General features: G+C 37.3%; 1 protein-coding gene across 5 annotated transcripts in view; it reads left to right on the top strand.

Annotated features, from left to right (window-relative positions):
* Window positions 1-11,347: 11,347 nt before the first annotated feature.
* The window catches only part of LOC117403418 (synaptotagmin-14), an 89,661-nt gene continuing 83,238 nt past the window's right edge, over window positions 11,348-17,770 (top strand). For 4 of the 5 annotated variants that reach the window (XM_034005546.3, XM_034005545.3, XM_059024566.1 and 1 more), the window contains exon 1: window positions 11,348-11,376. In XM_034005546.3, the coding sequence (XP_033861437.2) occupies window positions 11,364-11,376 (13 nt within the window). In that variant the 5' untranslated portion in view covers window positions 11,348-11,363. The remainder of the gene's footprint in view (window positions 11,377-17,770) is intronic. The other variant, XM_059024565.1, reaches the window with a different exon arrangement.

The raw sequence follows: 17,770 nt of genomic DNA, 5'->3' as shown, positions 1-17,770 counted from the left end.
GGAATAAGCCAATGAAGGGGTGGAGACAATTTCATTCTCCGGGGGAAATGACCCAGTAAGTACAAGACAGTCGAAAAGCATGGTTGGTGAACTTTAACCTAGTGCTGTACTAGATCTCATGTTTAGAAATAAAAATACATGTTTGGGGTAACATGCGTTTCAAAACTGCACATTTGAGACCTATATAATGAATAGATGTGCATGGCGGAGAAATTTAAAATAATTATTTTTGTTAGCAACAAATACTTTATAGAAGATAACCTTTAAAATCAATTACATAATTGTTATTCGCGTTAACCACATTACCACTCCTCTCTGTATGAAAGCCACATTACCACTCCTCTCTGTATGATATTCACATTACCACTCCTCTCTGTATGATAGCCACATTACCACTCCTCTCTGTATGATAGCCACATTACCACTCCTCTCTGTATTGTTGTGCTGCTTGTTTTTCTTTACATTGGTGATTAAAAGTTATACTTCAAATACACCGCAATAAATATGAGAGTTTAATCTGCTGCTATCTGCTACTTTGCTTCTGGTGCTGTTGGTCACATGTTGGGTACCAGGAAGCTGCAGCAGCAGATTTGCAGAAAAAAATGAACTATCACAAATGCAAGTAAAACTGATTTCAAAGCCAGAAAACAGTATTCTGTAGTGACTGAAAGGTGTCCAGGTTTTGTATGTTTGCCTTCTTAGTCAGTGGTGTGTGAGCTTACTTTGGATACTCCTTGAAGAATACCTGGGTTTTTATTATTATTATTATTATTATTATTATTATTATTATTATTATTATTATTATTATTATTATTATTATTATTATTATTATTATTTATTTCTTAGCAGACTCCCTTATCCAGGGTGACTTACAATTGTTACAAGATATCACATTATTTTTACATACAATTACCCATTTATACAGTTGGGTTTTTACTGGAGCAATTTAGGTAAAGTACCTTGCTCAAGGGTACAGCAGCAGTGTCCCCTACCAGGAATTGAACCCACAACCCTCCAGTCAAGAGTCCAGAGCCCTAACCACTACATTACCTCTGCCATGGCAACATAATTATTTATTTCTTAGCAGACGCTCTTATCCAGGGCGATTTACAGTTGTACAATACAAAATATCACATTACAAAATATCACAGTTCAGAAAATCACATTACAGAATATCACATTACAGTTAAGAGCAGTTATAAAGTACAATAAAATCGGCAGACAATATGATCAAATTCAGATAAGAGCAAAGTAAAGAATACAGTAAATAATTACATTTAAGAACAAATTCAAATAAGAGCAGTTACCAAAAACATGAATATGGATATCTAAGAGTAGAATCAAGTACAAGATACAGTGAACAGTTATAATTAAGAGCAGTAGTAGAATACGGCAAGGTATGGAGCAGGTCAGTGCATGTACAAGCTGATGCAAGTACTGGTACAATTGGGTGCCATATAGTCCAGTATAGTCGAGAGTTGTGAGGTTTATAGATGCTGGCTGAACAGGTGTGTCTTGAGGAGGTGCCGGAAGGTTGTCAGGGACTGAGCAGTCCTGATATCCATGGGTAGGTTGTTCCACCACTGAGGGGCAAGGGAGGAGAAGGAGTGGGCTCCTGAAGCGGGGGAGCGGAGGGGGGTACAGCTAATCTGCCAGTGGCAGAAGAGCGGAGGAGGCGAGAGGGGGTGTAGGAGGAAATAATAGACTGGAGATAGGATGGAGCAGAAAGGTTGAGACACGAGTGGGATTTGAACCAGGCTTGCATAGCCTACCCTGCTCTCCCAATGTTAGGGTTTTAGTAGCTGAGCCACAGGGGACCCCACAGACAGTTATTTTGACACTAAAATGACTGAGCATTTCTAACCTGATAAGCAACTTTCAACCTCATTAGGCTGTCATTGTAAGGAAACAATAGCTTTCTGTGGGGCTAAAGATCACTGGGTTCTTTGTATGATTTCTTCTGGATAGGTAAATCAGTTTGACCATGCAGTAATAATAAAAAAATAACATTTAAATTTAAAAAGCAATCATTGAATAATAGTACCACATGTGCCTGTTATCAAACGTAAAGTATAACCCTGTATTGTTAGGTCAGAATTATACTCAGCCAACAGCTTTACAATTCGCCATGTGTGTAGGAACCTGTTGCCTTGACAACGTCGAACTTGCCCACATACATCTAGCGCAATGGCAGCTTGACAGAGAGAGGAGTTTAATTGTTAACAAAACATGTGCCAGAGATCCTGCCTCTTTCTGATGTTTAATTCAATGCCTCTTGTACCACTGCATTGCATTCAATGAATTGCTGCATAATGCTTGGTGATTAAGAAACTAATGTTAAACTATGGAAAGCTCTCTACATGGTGAAACCTTACTACATGAGGCCTACTATTATTATTGCATTACTTGAAATAAGAACGTAAGAGCATAAGAAGATTCATGAACCAGAGGAGGCCATTCGGCCCATCAATGCTCATCATGTTCTTAGTAGCTGATGTTACATTGTAAAGTCAGATCTTCTAGGATTTCAATGATTCAGCATCAATAACTAGGTAACCCATGCCATACCCTCACCACTGTGTAAAGCAGTGGCTATATTGTCCAGTTCATATATTTTTTCATTTAACTTTACATTCAGTCCATATATGTTTTATCAAACCTTAAAAGGCATTTTTATCTACCTTTGGTTCCCTGGCGGCAGCTCAGAACTCTCACAGAGGCGGTTGAGGACTTGGGGCTTGTATTTCTCTGTGTTTTTGGAGTGGCGATATTGCTGAAAGATAAGGTCTTTTTTATGCAAAATGTGTTGAATCTCATCTTCAGAAAGCTGATGAAAACACTTCTGCCATATTTTTTCTTTGTGATTTGAAAGGCGAGCATGTCAGGCTAGGTCAGAGTGGTTGCTATGAGCATACGTACTGTTGGTATGGAAGAAATAAAGTATATGTACTGTTTCTATGAATACAAACCATTGTTAAGGACTTTGGGGGCTACAGTACAAACTATAATCTGTCACGTGATGGTGTTTTAATGAATCACAAAATGGACTTTAAAACCTAGGTTTAATATATGTATACTTCAATGGAATGATTCCCTGCACTCTGATTGGCTAGAGAGACATAGTCCCTAGTATATGTCCTTAGAATGTTTGTAACCGCAACACAAACACAAATTTTTATATGTAACAAAATGTCATTTAAAGTAAATTTCAACCTTGTCAATTGAATAATGAGTAAGTCAACTCAAAATCCAGGCAGCACGTACACCTGGAGTCATTGGATCTTCAATATTGCCTCATTGTAAGGTGATCAGTAAACTTTGTTTCTGAGTAAAGTGGTCATCGTCCTGCAGTAGAGGTAGCATTTTTGACTTGAAGACATTTGACTTGAGAACATTCCTGCACTATAATTTACTTTGGATTTTGTTATGAACCGCAGCATTGAATTCAAAAGGATAAAATGTATTAATCCTTTGAAGTGTCAGTAGAGACAGCCAACATCTATGTGAAAAAGTCACCAATAATAACATAATAAATTAAGGTAGTAAAAATGAGAAACCATGGGTTGTTACATAATAATTAGGCAAATAAAGGATTGTGGCGTTACAGAAAAGCTGGAAAATGTAGACCGTCAATGGCACAGATTTATGAACAAATACATACATTACGTTTGTCAGAATCAAATAAAACCTTCAGTACAATCACTTAGTGTAAGAACAAACACTGGGGGAATAATCGTCATGATGGCCACAGCTGGGTAATAAAACCACAGTATATCACATACAGCACTCTGAACTATAAAACAAGACCTTACATGATCTCAAAAAAATACTTGGGCTGCTTTCACTGACGGACAGAAGAATATTATTATTATTATTATTATTATTATTATTATTATTATTATTATTATTATTATTATCCTGAATATTGCTTGCACTGCAGACTGTGTGTGAGTGGCTTTTAATAGAGACACTAAAAAGCTTAAACAACATGTGTCAGTGGGGCCGGGTAAAAGCCCTGCCAGTGTGGGTGTGGATGTGTGTGGGGAACATTGGGTCGGTAGGGAAGAGGTTAAATTCATCCCTGCCAAAACGAATGTGGTTGGAGCTATAAATTGAATAAGGGCTCCAGTCACAGGTGTATAAAAAGGGTAATCACAGGTATTAGTAGAGAATCAATGTTGGTGTTAGTAAAGGTGAAGGAGCGTGCTGCTGGTGTATGTTCGTGAGTTTTTTGTTTGTAAATGTGATTTGTTTAGTCTGTTAGTTTGTGTTATTAAATGTGTGCATTAGCGCTTCACTGCAGCTTCTGTCTCTGAGTCTCTGTTCCTGCCGGTAACATCTTGGGCCGTGACACTATCCTCCACACGTGGCTTATTCAATTTACGGCTCCGGCCACATTCCCATGTGTGTTACAGCAGGGAGGAATTTAACCTCTTCCCTGCCAACCCAATATTCCCCCCCCCACACACACACCCGCAAACCCGTGCCCTGGCAGGGCTTTCACCCTGCCACACTGCCACACAGCCCTATGAAATCTTAATCCATTCACCGCAGTTACCTTCCAGTGCTGGGTTCAAAAGTCCTTCCTGACATTTAATTAATGTCTTTCTGTCGTCTCTCAATAAAGAAAGCGTGCCAAGCGAGCACAGGGATAAAAAGCATCAAAGCTGGCAGTAGTCCTATTAGAAGAGGGTGGTTAGTCCCAATAAAGTGGTTGTCAGGGGATAAGCATTAATCGCTATACAGTGGACATCCATTACTGGCACCATTTGTTTCTGGAAATTGACAAATAAATAACTTGAGATTACACCTGTAGAAAGGTTTTGAAATCCAGCCACATGAACATCATTGTAATAGATTTAGGGCAAGATTCTCAGTTTTTTTTATCCTAAGTCGTTATAGCGTGCTGTTCTTCTGACAAGAAAAAATACCCACCATTAATGAAGAACTGAAAGCCCCTGAATTATTGTGTACATTTTACCTTTCTAAAGATTTGCAGTAAAGAGCTTTGAGCATCTAGCCATTTCCCTTATAAAAGTTTGTATGATAATTTGGCAGTTTTCTCATGCTTTTCCCATAGTTTGCCATGTTTTTTAATATGCGCTACCATACCTCGCTGGATTTTACAATGCTTACCTATTCTCCACCATGCTTTCACTAAGCTTTGCTGCATTTTCGTATGCTTTTACCATGGTCAATCTTTCTAACAGTTCTGTCTTAAAGCATCCTGCGGTGTTGCTTGACCTGTCATAGGAAGGAGTGGTGCAGTTAAATCTGAATGATACTCCAGTGATACATTTACACATTCTAAAACAAACTCAGTAAATTCAATGGCAAACTTTTTGACTAAAAGTCTTTCTCAACGTCCTTGAGTAAATGTAATGACAGACATTGGAAAACAAAGACATTTAGTGGAAACGTTTGGATTTGTTACATTTGTTTTAAGATGTCCTCATTTCATGACTAAGATATCTAACCAAAACCATTTTCCATGTGCAATACATGTACCTGCTGTACCCATAATTCTTTGGACGTCGATTTCTTTCAAGCGTTTCAGTTGAATCTGTTTTGTGGTGCTTCTTGATTACTGCTCTGATTGTGGATTTTGGTATTTCGTATTTCTTTGATAATGTTCTGTAGCCATTTCCTTTGTTGTAGTTTGGTATGAGTGTTTAATCTCAAACATGAATCCAACTCATTTGTCCTTTGCTGTGTTGCCAAAACATTCTTCTTCAACATATGTGGCTATTGACTTTGTAATACAACTTAGTTACTGTGTAATGGTTTTCAATCAATGAATATATTTTTTATTAGTTCTATTACATTTGTACAGACTTCTAATGTAAAGGTGGCAATATTTTAAATTGTTAAGTGCTTTTTTTTTGTAAAGATTATTAAACTACCAGAAATTGTGTATTTTGGTCTTTGTCATATTTATTAGTGGCTAATGTTCACTAAATGCTTGTATTCAACATGTTTTCTTGAATTTTTGAATGTTAAGTGTAGGGCACCAATACATTTGTCTGCGACTTGGTATTGACCCTGTGTGGCTCTCATGGCAGTCAGCATGTTAAAGGGTTGCACCTTCCTGCTTTTACTCACAGCTACTCTAATGCTGCTTTCTGCATTTCCATGACAACAGCGATTACTGAGATGGAACACTCAGAAAGCGTCTCTTTTGGACAGCAAAAAAATAAAAACAAAAACATAGCAGATGGAGTTTCCGTGTCCAAGACGATTTACTATAATCCTGACACAGAACAAATCAGGAATATCAGGGTGGATTCTGTGAAACCTGCACTGTTACGTGAATCTTCCATGGAGCTTTTTGGAGATACTGTAACAGCCACCTTAGCACAAGGGATTCAGATTGTCCTTCTTGGTCCTGTGCTATACTGTGCAACCAGGAACTGGGGAGAAGAAAGACTGGCCAACTGTGACTCACAGATGTAATCAGGCCGGAGGGCCTGGGCATTGTACTGTATTGTCATGAACAGAACAAACAGTGCTCACAATTAGTACTGTAATTTCATTAGCCCTGGGTTTTTCTTATAATGTTTAACAGAGTTCGAGTTCATTTCAATCCTGCATATGTGTTTGTGCTCCTATAGTAGCCTTGTTCGACAGTTCATGCACAAGTGTAAAAGTGCTGGGTTAATGAATTCCAACTGCATATCACAGGAATAACACTTGGATATCGTAAGCACTTCCTCTGAGTTCTGAAGTGATTAATATTGAATTCATCCCTGTTAATTCATGTGGATTTAACTACCTATATTCATTCCATGTTCCATTGTAACAAATGATGTTGCTCACATAAGGCATGCATTAATTCATTAATTAATACTACTAACAATCCCCTGGTGGGCAAACCAGAGTTATGAATGCATGCCTGTGGCAATGCGCCCCGCCCCTGTGTGCATTTGTGTGTTGTGTGTTGCGTGCGTGTGTTAATGTTGGTGTATCGTCATTGGTACACGGGATATAAACGGGTCTGTGTTTCACGTGTATTTAAAAAGTGTAGATTTGTATTTAGGCACGAGGAGAGCACAAATCACTTCACGTGCTGGTTAAATGTAATATGTGAGCACGGGGTTGCACAGAATTAATTCACGTGCTGGGATTCAAGTGAATAATTAATTAGTAATTGAATCCCAGCACAACAGTATATATAGATGCACGTTTCTTTCACTCAGGGTTAGGTGTTCGGTGAGTGGAGAACGGGAGAGAGAGAAGGAGAAACGTAAAATAAGAACGTAAATATTAGTGTTATCTGCTCACCGTGTTTTGTTCGTCTGTCTGTGCACTGTCTAGTCCGTTTTGTTCGTCTGTTTATTTTGGCTACAAGTGCCGTGTCCTGTGTTTTTGTTGTTTCAAACCTTTTATTTTCTGTCTGTTATTAAATGCTGAGAGCAATCACGCGCTCAGCTTTACCAAAACCCCATCTCTCTGTTTATTTATTTCCTCCATCTGGTCTGACGCCACCCACTCCGGCCGTCTTTGTGACAATGCCTTATACATGTTCTTCAACATCATTTGTTAGAAAGGAACATGGAATGAATACGGGTAATTAAATCCACAACACTCTACCAAGTCGTTTTTTAAGCAGTTAATTTATAATCTACGATGGTATGGTAACACTTCATTTAGGTTTGCTTGTCAACATTTGTGCTGCTATACATTATTTCAGTCCAGTTGTGCTAAAATACATTTCAAAGGGTAGATAATGTCAAAGGCCATCTTCTTGAAACACAAACTTCCAGTTTCTGCAATGAAACACTGGCAATATATTGTCCATTTACTGTAGCTGAGGTTTTGTTTGGCAATATACAGAGGTATTTGCTGCACTTAATGGATCTTAAATTGGGTTCAGATTCTCACTTAACTGCAGTAATTGCTTTCCTATTAGCCACTTACTGCCTATAAAACCCCAGTGTGCATCCATTGTCTGAAACCTCCTCCCCTGTCTCGTTCACCTTCCCATCTGCTTCAGGATTTCACTGAAAGCATTAATTTACTGATCTTCTCTGATCATGCTGCTTCTATAATAATTTAAACCTGATGACTGGACATTGGATCCCGTGCCAGGGTTTGCTAATCACTCTTTACAGTCCTATCAATCAATTGCCCTGCTTCTAAATAACTGGCTAGGCGGTGCTCCATTCATCATGTAGTCAAGTAGCAATGCCAAGGCTTTTTTGATCCTGACTGTGGGAATGGTCTCAGGCAATGACTATCTAGTCTGAGCTAGATTACCCTAAAGCCGGGAGAGAGGCGCTAATGGTTTGCGTCAAGGAAAGTATCTAGCATCATAACTTATGCCTGCTGGGCGTAATGAATTTTACATGACTGTCAAGGCAGCAAACAAATTGTTCCTTCCCGTCAAGGACCGTGAAATACAAGAGTGATAAAGCAGGTCCTTTTACATCCATCGGTTGAATGCATTAGCTATTGTTGTGAACCAATCATTAAAACAGGGGACATATTTTATTTTCCTGCAGGGCTTCAGTGGCTATTGCAGAAATAGTACCAAGGGAATGGTTGCAGGCTAGACATAGTTCTAAGATAGCACCTGTGTGTTTAACAGGTGGAGGCTGCAAACCATTTACCAAGCACACTGTAAAGAGTCTTAACCACTATGCAAAAATGTCGGGCTCCTGCAGGAATGGTTATAGAGTTTTTAATGTCATCTCACCAACAGGGGTCAGATCCCTAACAGCAGCACATCACACAACACTGCCCATTATACTCTTCCTCCTTTAACCTCAGAGTCACAGGGCAGAGGCTGGACGGGAAGCAGTGATCATGCTCACCGCAGGCGAGCGTCTTAACCACTATGCAAAAAAGTCAGGCTCCTGTGCAGGAGTGATTTATAGACCTTTTAACCTCAACTTATCTCACCGATGGGACAGAATCTATTACAAGAGGACTGTACAATATTACTATATATTTTTGCTTCATTAGGTTTTGTTTAATATATGGTAATAACGAGGTTTAAGATGAATATAAAACAGGAACTGAGTCAGTGCCTCTGATACATTTTTGGCAAAGATTGCCATTGTTACAGGCCATCATAAAAAAAAAAAAGTTATTTCAGCAGGTGGGTGTAATTTAATACTCTGCACCTGTGAGAAGACAGGAAACTAATTGGACCACATTTTTTAGATTTTTTACTGTTTTTAACTTCTAACTTATCCAATCCCTATATGATTTTCTCCAGTCTTGTATAATATTGCAGTACAGAAACTATGTATGGCACAAGACTGTTAGTTCTCTCAATGAAGGAATAACCACCAGTGCTCTAGTTTGTATGTGATGAGGGCCCTATTTATTTTCACATGTTTGTGGAATAACAACAGTTAAATGCAAACATGGTGATTGACAGAATTTTTTTTTTTTTTTTTTTAATTGCTTGTGGCAGGATAGCGGCAGAGGGAAGACTCAGAGACAGAAAGTGCAGTGAAACCAAAATATTTTAATTAACAAAACACAAATAAAAAGGCACGATGGCCAACCAAAAAGACAAACACAAAACAGGCTTTAAACAAACCCCTAAAAAACCACTCACTCGCTCTCTAACACACGTCTTCTCTCTGTTACAAACACTCACCTCCTAACAAACACTCTCCTACTAACATACCCAACCACTCCCTTTTATACAGGTGCCTGGGCTAATTGGGCAATTCGCACCTCATTAGCCCAGGCACATTCCACACATTCCTCACACAAATTCACTGAACCACACCCCAAACTCACTCACATCCACTCTAAACAATACAAAAACACAGAACCACCACAAAATAGGCTGCACCCCATCACATTGCTATATGTTGTAAATGATTGCAGTGTTACCGTTATATACATTTACCATAATAAACATGTAAAGTATTTTTGCATTTCATATGCATTTACCAGGGTTTTCCATGTTTTTTAATATGCCTTAGCATACCTTGCTGGGCTTTATAATGCTTACCTACCACTTTAAATTATCACAGGTTCCTAAAAAAGTGAAGTGCTGCAGCCTCTTCTAATTACAATATGTAACACAGTTTTAACAAGCCATGAAACGACAATACTGGCAGCCATAGCAACTGTATTTGGAATGAGTAAAAGCTAGAAAAGGCCAGCACCTGGATCAAATCTAACAGCTCTTCCTCAGGAACAATAATTGTGGTACTTTTTTTCAGTGGAAGTGCATTAAACTAACATACATCACAGGAGCATAGTTAGGAAACAGTTATTGATGAGCTGCTTGAGGTCCCCAGTAGCTCACCTAGTATATATCACTACCGAGTGGAATGCAGGGTGAATCATGCAATTGAGAGTTTGCTGGTTTGAATCATGGTGGTGCTGAGTTGTTGATCTTTGTTGGGGCCCCACAGGGCATGCAGCACTGGTCTTTGCGCTCCCATGGATTGAGGAATAAACTGTTGCCTCACCACCTGAGAGTACTCCCTAATAGGAAGGCACCCACCTAGTCCAGTCAGAGGCTTCCTAGGCTGGCCCACACATTCAGGGTTCAGTAACTTGGCATCTTCTTCCGCTGTTTAGGATTATTAGGTGATCTTTTCATCCAGGATCAGCAGAGCTTTGAACTGCCTCACACAGTTAATTTCTTATTTTCAAATAAAACACATACGGCTTGCTGCATATTCTTGTTGATATTTCTCATAGTTCTTTTACAAGCTGTTATAGTAGATCACTAATTTCAATCTGCTCGTGCTAAAAAGTGGTAAGAACCTGGATTTTATGCTTCATGTGGGCTTGTGCAAACACTTAAAAAATGTCCTTAAATATCCCCACCCCCCACCCCTTTTCCAGATTCACAATATGTCCATGTGGGTAGCTGTGTTCTCTAAACAAATGGAAAAGCTATCATCATTAAAAAAAAATAGCATTTGGTCTCTCTGGGTTTGTACTGTTGAGTTCAAGCTGGGTTATGAATTTTGAGTTTATTCTCCACCTGGGAGACATATAGTTAGCCACTAGCACCTCTGCGTGTGTACTGCTTATTAATCATGTGGTATGACTGAAAAATACGTTTATTAATGATAATTTATATCATCATACAAACACGCACAATCAGAAAACAAATTTCAAAGCAAAATACATATAGTATCTTTACAAAATCCTACATATATGGATAGGATTGTTATTATTTCTAGTTAAAATATTATAAGTATACCTATATAATAAACAGACGTCTGTATTTAATTTAAATTCTGCATCATCAGTTGACAAAAACTAAAACGCTCTGATTTGGAAGCAACCACTTCATTACTCTCCACTCTCCCCCTGTTTTTAAATCGCCTCTCCCACCCCCGTCTTTATCAGCCGGTTTGGTAGAGCCCGAATAGAACATCATGGCGATTGATGGTAAGTAGGCCAATAACGGTCTTCTCTTCTCGTTAATAACTTCCACTTGATATTTTGGAAATGTACAAGGGCTGGGGAATTTACTCGGGTATAACCCCACGACCCGAAACTGGTAGGGACAGTGGAGGTTGTTTGCTGAGTGTTGAAAAAGTTTGAGTCATTTGTATTAGACTATGAATGGGGATGAGAAGGCGAGGGCACTGTAATCCCTGGGCTGCGTGCTGGATAAACCTGTGTAGTGCATGTTGTCCGCTGGCGGTTTGTACTAGTGCTGAATGAACAGCTCCTTGTCTAAACCTGCAAAGAAAAGAGAAAAAAAACACAGTGACGCAAATCAGTGCTCTCTGAGTTAGGATTGTTGTTAAAAACAAAACAAAAACAAACAAACAAAAAAACATATACAGGTAAACCGTTATTGCGATGTTAAATTCTTCATGATTTGAGAACCCCCCCCCCCCCCTTCCAAAATAATAATAGTCAGACTAACACACAGCTCACAACTTTGAAAAAAAAACAAAAAAAACACCTACTTTCTGACTGATTACTGAAAACGAATACGAACAAGAGGGACTTGTAATCGTGATTTGAAATTGTTTGGTGGATTTAGAACATCGGCGGATATGCTAGTGATTTTTTAAATTAGATTGCATATGTGTTTCAGCGAGAGATTTAAAATATCAGCCCTGCCAAATTGGTTATCCAGGGGAGAAGTGCAAATGACCAGCAAGCACAGCGTCTTTTAAAAGAGCAAAACCATATAGGTATTTTTATTTATTTATTTTTTAAATTAATATATGTATATTACTGTAATTCTTGACATGTATTTTTTTTTATATAACTGTAAGTCGCCCTGGGTAAGGGCGTCAGCTAAGAAATAAATAAATAAATAAATAAATAAATAAGAATAATATATTTTACAGCTGTTCGCTCTGTTTAGTCATAAGATGTGTTCGCCTACCATAATTTTTTTAAGTTGTATTTTTTTTTTTTTGGCGGAAACTACTTCTCTGTTCTGCATTTGTTCCCATCGGTCAGTTACTTTCGTTTCTTTTGCTGTGTCAGTCGCAATACATTGATTCACTTTGATTTGGTAGTATATGTGTCGTAGTTAATTAACAGTGCTATTATATTAAGTCTCATTTGCCATTTTATTAACACGGGCACGTCAGTGTAGCGGAATATACTGTCTCTTGCTGATATGCATCCCTTTTCTGTTTTCAAAATGATTTTCGTTAGGTTTATGAATACTGATCCACTTTCTCTTCAGTGTAGAAGCTTTATATTAATAATATAAACAAAAGTATCTATTGCCTTGTGAATGCTATTGATATTTGCTTTTCTTTTTAAATGGTATTGTATTCAGTACTATTTATTTTTATAAACAGAATGTTTACAACCTAAATTCACACAAACACTTTGCTTTGGCAGAGTCTCCGCTACCATAAACATGGATACATTCATTTTTGGAACTTGGCCATAGGATCATGTTTTTTCTATTGTACCACAACAAACAACAGCATCCAAGACATATTTTTTATTTGTGTAAGTCATGGGTTCTATATTCACACACTGAAGTGTGATAAATGTACAGGAACTCTATACTCAGATGTTGTGTTGGTTTCTAATAATTTGTACTATTCTTGGAAAAGGTGATAGACTTGAAATCAAATATTTCTGACCTCATATAATGCCTATTTGTTCTGAATAAAAAATATTGAAATACTTCAGGTGTTAAAGACTGCTGCAGCCTATTTAAATACATTTCCTATACACAAAAAAACAATGGAAGCCATGTACAGTAGCTCTTATAAAACAAGGCATTTGTAACCTCAACAAATACCCCTAAATTAGATACTATTCTTACAACACCATAGTGGTAGCAGAGCCAGCTGGCAGAACAGAGTGTTGTACATGCAGTACAACAATGAGGTTTTGAGGCTACTTGCAAAAATATGGCATGCTGCAGACGGCTATACATTACAGTTACTGCTGTATAATTAATAGTAGATACCGTATTATTTTGTGCACAGCAATTAAAAACAGTTGTCAGTTGTTTAGAAATATATTGACACTAATGGTGTGGTTGTTTTAGACCGCAGATAATTCACAAAGAAGAGGAACCCTATATGAAAATGATTTAAGAGACCTGTGAAGTGTACCTCCGAATGTGTCACAGCAGCTTTTTAGATATATATTATTTTGGTCGTAGCATGTTACTGGGTGCACAATATCAGTAGACAGCATGAAGACAAAGAAAGGCTTTATTTTTAATCTGATATTTGGCTTATTGTACATTTTTAATGCTGCTGTACATTGACATTTGAGATTCTAGTCAGGAAGACTTGTTTTTACTTTTAAAGAAAGTGTACAGATGTACAGAAGACCTGTATCCAATTTTATACTTACTGCAGGAAATATGTTTGCTTGTTAAAAGTATGATTTTAATGTGACTTTTTTATTTCTATAGTATATTGTGTTATTATTATTATTATTATTATTATTATTATTATTATTATTATTATTATTATTATTATTAGTAGTAGTAGTAGTAGTAATAGTAGTAGTATATTTGATTTACTTGGATTTACATGGATTGAATCAAAACCACTGCAGATATCTTTTATTGATAGGCTCTATAGTGATGATAAATGTCTCTTTACAGCATGATTTTCATCCTAACAATTGCTGTCCCCTAGCTCTGATTTAGAAGTGTCTTGTAAGTACCTTTCAGATTCTTTATTATGTCTAGGATCAATGATAGTGGGGGTTTGGATGTGGGTGTGCCTAGACTGGGAACATTAAACATGAACATATCCTTGTTGATTTTATTACAGATTGACCTTAACATGCCTATTTAAAACAAATTAACACAATCTTGTCAAAACCTCAGCTGTTCTGATGCCAATATCCTGCACTGTATAATGCTATATCCCCTGTCTGTAATTACATCTTCGTATTTTCTTTTTCTCAAATTATTGAGCTGGGTCTGAAGGGGAATGTCAAACACAGCCCAATAAAGCAACAGTGTCTAACCAGGATAGCTCATGAGAAGTTAAACATATATAATGTAGCATGAAAAAGTGCAAACAACCCTGTGTTTGATTTATACTTTGTTCTTCAAAACAATATCTTCAAAACAGCTATGAAGAAATTGAACCCTGGTTCTCTATCTGGAACCTTGCACCCATACAGTATTACATTACAAGCATATGCATGTTATATTTTTTTAGCTTATTGTGTTTTCAATGCTTTGATTATTTCCAGTCTATTTGTGGCGGTGACATAATTGTGAAATTGAAATTCATGAAACTCTTTTAATAACAATAATGAAAAAGAACATGAAGAGAACTTGTTTTAAGGCTCTCCTGGTAGCCTAATGGTAGCAGACATTTGCAAGGGGAAATACATATTTTATTTGTCTCTGGTGGAAAAGCTATGCAATCCATTCTGTGTAGACGTTTTATTAGCTCCTTTAAAAAATGAATAGGAAATGAATAGAAATGCCACGGTCGGACTTGTTAGCACCTTAATTGGTCACTCAATTATGGTAAACTCAAAATTGTTGTTAAAACAAGGGCAGGAAAAGTTTCGAGATTTATTGAGCTGGCAAAACATGTTGCTCTGCTCCCTGCCAATGAGTTTGTTTTAATATAGGCTGTAAATCAGGTGTGCCTTACAACCTCAAGATGTTTAGGGTTGCTGCTGTGATATAACAAGTCGGGTCTGAAATACGTGTGCAGGTGTTTGAAAGCTCTGCTTTTGTGATTTACAATGATTAAAAAAACTCTGACCGGTTTGGTGTTTCTATCTTAAGATTTTTGTATTTGAAATATATCTAGTATAAAGGGCACAGTACTGGTTATTGTATTATTTCCTCTGTCCAATATTTAATTCCCCTGAAAAGTTGGGAAGGGAAATTCCTCTGTGTCTCCCATTTCCCAACATAGCTACTGATTTATTAAAACCTTTTATGCCATTTCACTCCCATTTTAACCATTTAAAAAAGGTAATCGTAACCAATACTGCAGGCTCAGCACAGAAACGAGGACCAGTTGGAAATTAAGTGGAGATGGACTTACAGCAGTGGGTCGGAGACTTTGCAGTCTGAAAATGTTCTTGATGCTGAATCATTGGCATCCTTTAAGACACAACTTGACAAGTTTCAAGATGAATCAGCTACCAGGAAACGGACAAGCACTGATAGGCCGAATAGCCTTCTGTTGTTTGTAACTTTTTTTATTTAGTACTTGAGACCCGTTTTAAAATTACCATGGAAAACTGCAGACAGGCTGGAATTGGAAGTGATCTAAATGTGAAAGCCTTATCCAATCGGCAGTCCAGGCACACATGGTTAGCACTATGAACCAAGTGAAATGAGTTTTCTAACTTAAAAAAAATTGTAAACAGAGGTGCAATGTTCTGGGGATTTAGCCAAAATTGAAAAATCTTGATCCCAAAATCAAATAGAATTGTGCTCATAAGTGATCATAAAAAAGTGTGCATTCTTTTTAAACTAAACCAAAGCAGAGCGTCAGTGCTAATACATTTGTGTGGATGTGGTTGGGAATATTAACAGAGAATTCAAATCACTCGGAGAGACAATAGGATGCATTTTTCAGATTTGATCAAGCACTGCAAATCTGTGGTGGCCTCCGATCTCTCGCTCAATCAATATCCATTTGTTAGCTTGAAGCCTTATTTCGAGCCCCCATCTGATAATAGTCAGGATGTTGTTTTGCAGATATTGGACTACATTATGACAATCATATCTTTAAACAGAAAGAAGCACAACAAAGTTTTCATTGCCATGTTTACAATCAACCTTTGTTGCAGTTTTCCTGATTTCATTTTATGTTTTTTCCCCTGTTCTGTTTCAAATAGACTTGCTTTCCAAATACTACTAATGTTGCACTTCCATTAGCTACATAGGTCTCAAATGTGCAGAAAGAAACACATGTTGTAGCATGCATGCATTTTCATTTTAAAATATGGTATCTGATACTATTTAGCTTAAAGGAAGCTCTTAGTTTCTATGCCTTATCTCTTTCCACTTGCACTTCCTGGGTCATTTCACCTCTGCAGTGTCTTCTGGGTCAAAACATGTTTCATGAGGATGGGGCAATTCCACTCTCAAAGTAAAACAACCTAAGAAGTGCAGGACAGTCTAAAGGCATTTTAGAGATTTCTTTAACCTTGTGTAGTACCAGGTATTCAAAACTGCACATTTGAGACCAATATAATGAAAAGATGTGCATGGAGGTTACATTTTATGGAATTATTTAATTAGCTACAATTAACCCTGGAATACCAGATGACATGAAGTTGTATTCAGATATTGATGTAAGAAATATTTCTCTATTGTTTTCTATGCACATGCACCTTAGTGTTGCAAAATGTATTAAGCTTTACATTTTACTGATTGCAAGTTAAAATGCACAGCTACTGGTCTATTTAAATTACCTCAACATTAGTTTTCTAAATACTACTGTGGCTTAAATAATTGAATGAGGGGGACTTTAAGAATACCAACATCTGTAAAATTGTGTGTGACTGCCCTTAAATAGTCTTTGCCTGGTCCTACTTTAATAGTGTTGTCTGTATTGAGATTTGCCACTGTTTAGATTGAATAGACCCTTGTCTTAATATCTTGACACTGCCACTGTAGTGGAAGATTGGGCTAGAGAAAGGGAAGAGAAGCAGGATGACGTTTACTATGAATGATTTTGCTTGTAATAAATCTACCCTTTTTAAATCCAGACTCCCATATATTTTCATCTGCACCCGACAAAGTATTTTCTTCTTAATTCATATTTTTTTTGGTTCTACTGTTCATTTTATTTTTGTTTTATGTACATAACATGTTTATTGACTATACTGATAGACTTGTTCAAGCTAAGTAGTGTAAGCCCGCCAGAACGTTCTGAACATATCCTGGTCTTGGAGGGAAAGGATGCCCTGTGTTCACGGAAACCAGAAATCTCTTGGCTTTGCATCAAAATGCAAAATGTTGTATCTTTTTAAAATACAGCAAAGAACTTTCAATTCGTTTTTAAAACAAAAAAAATAATTGGCATGCTTTTGCTTAGAGCCTTTTATGCTTTTGCCTTTTATTGTTTTGCAGTCTACAAGGACACCAATATGGTGTATATGTGATGTGAAACACAATGTGTCATTTTCCTCTTCATATAAAAATACATTTGAAGAAATGAATGCAGGTCACATTATTTGCTATCGCTGTTCTTGGGAGGCATGCAAACTGTGCAGAAGTTTATGGATATAGTTTGAAATATTCAGCAGGCTGCTCATTTTTTTGTATTGACATTGCATAGTAATTCTGTTGTGCCCAAGGTGAACCAAAAGCTCACTGCTTAATACAGCAGCTAAAATAGTTTGA

Source organism: Acipenser ruthenus, chromosome 5 (genome assembly GCF_902713425.1).
Source record: "Acipenser ruthenus chromosome 5, fAciRut3.2 maternal haplotype, whole genome shotgun sequence".
Taxonomy (NCBI): Eukaryota; Metazoa; Chordata; class Actinopteri; order Acipenseriformes; family Acipenseridae; genus Acipenser; species Acipenser ruthenus.
This window is presented reverse-complemented; position numbering and strand designations above follow the sequence as displayed.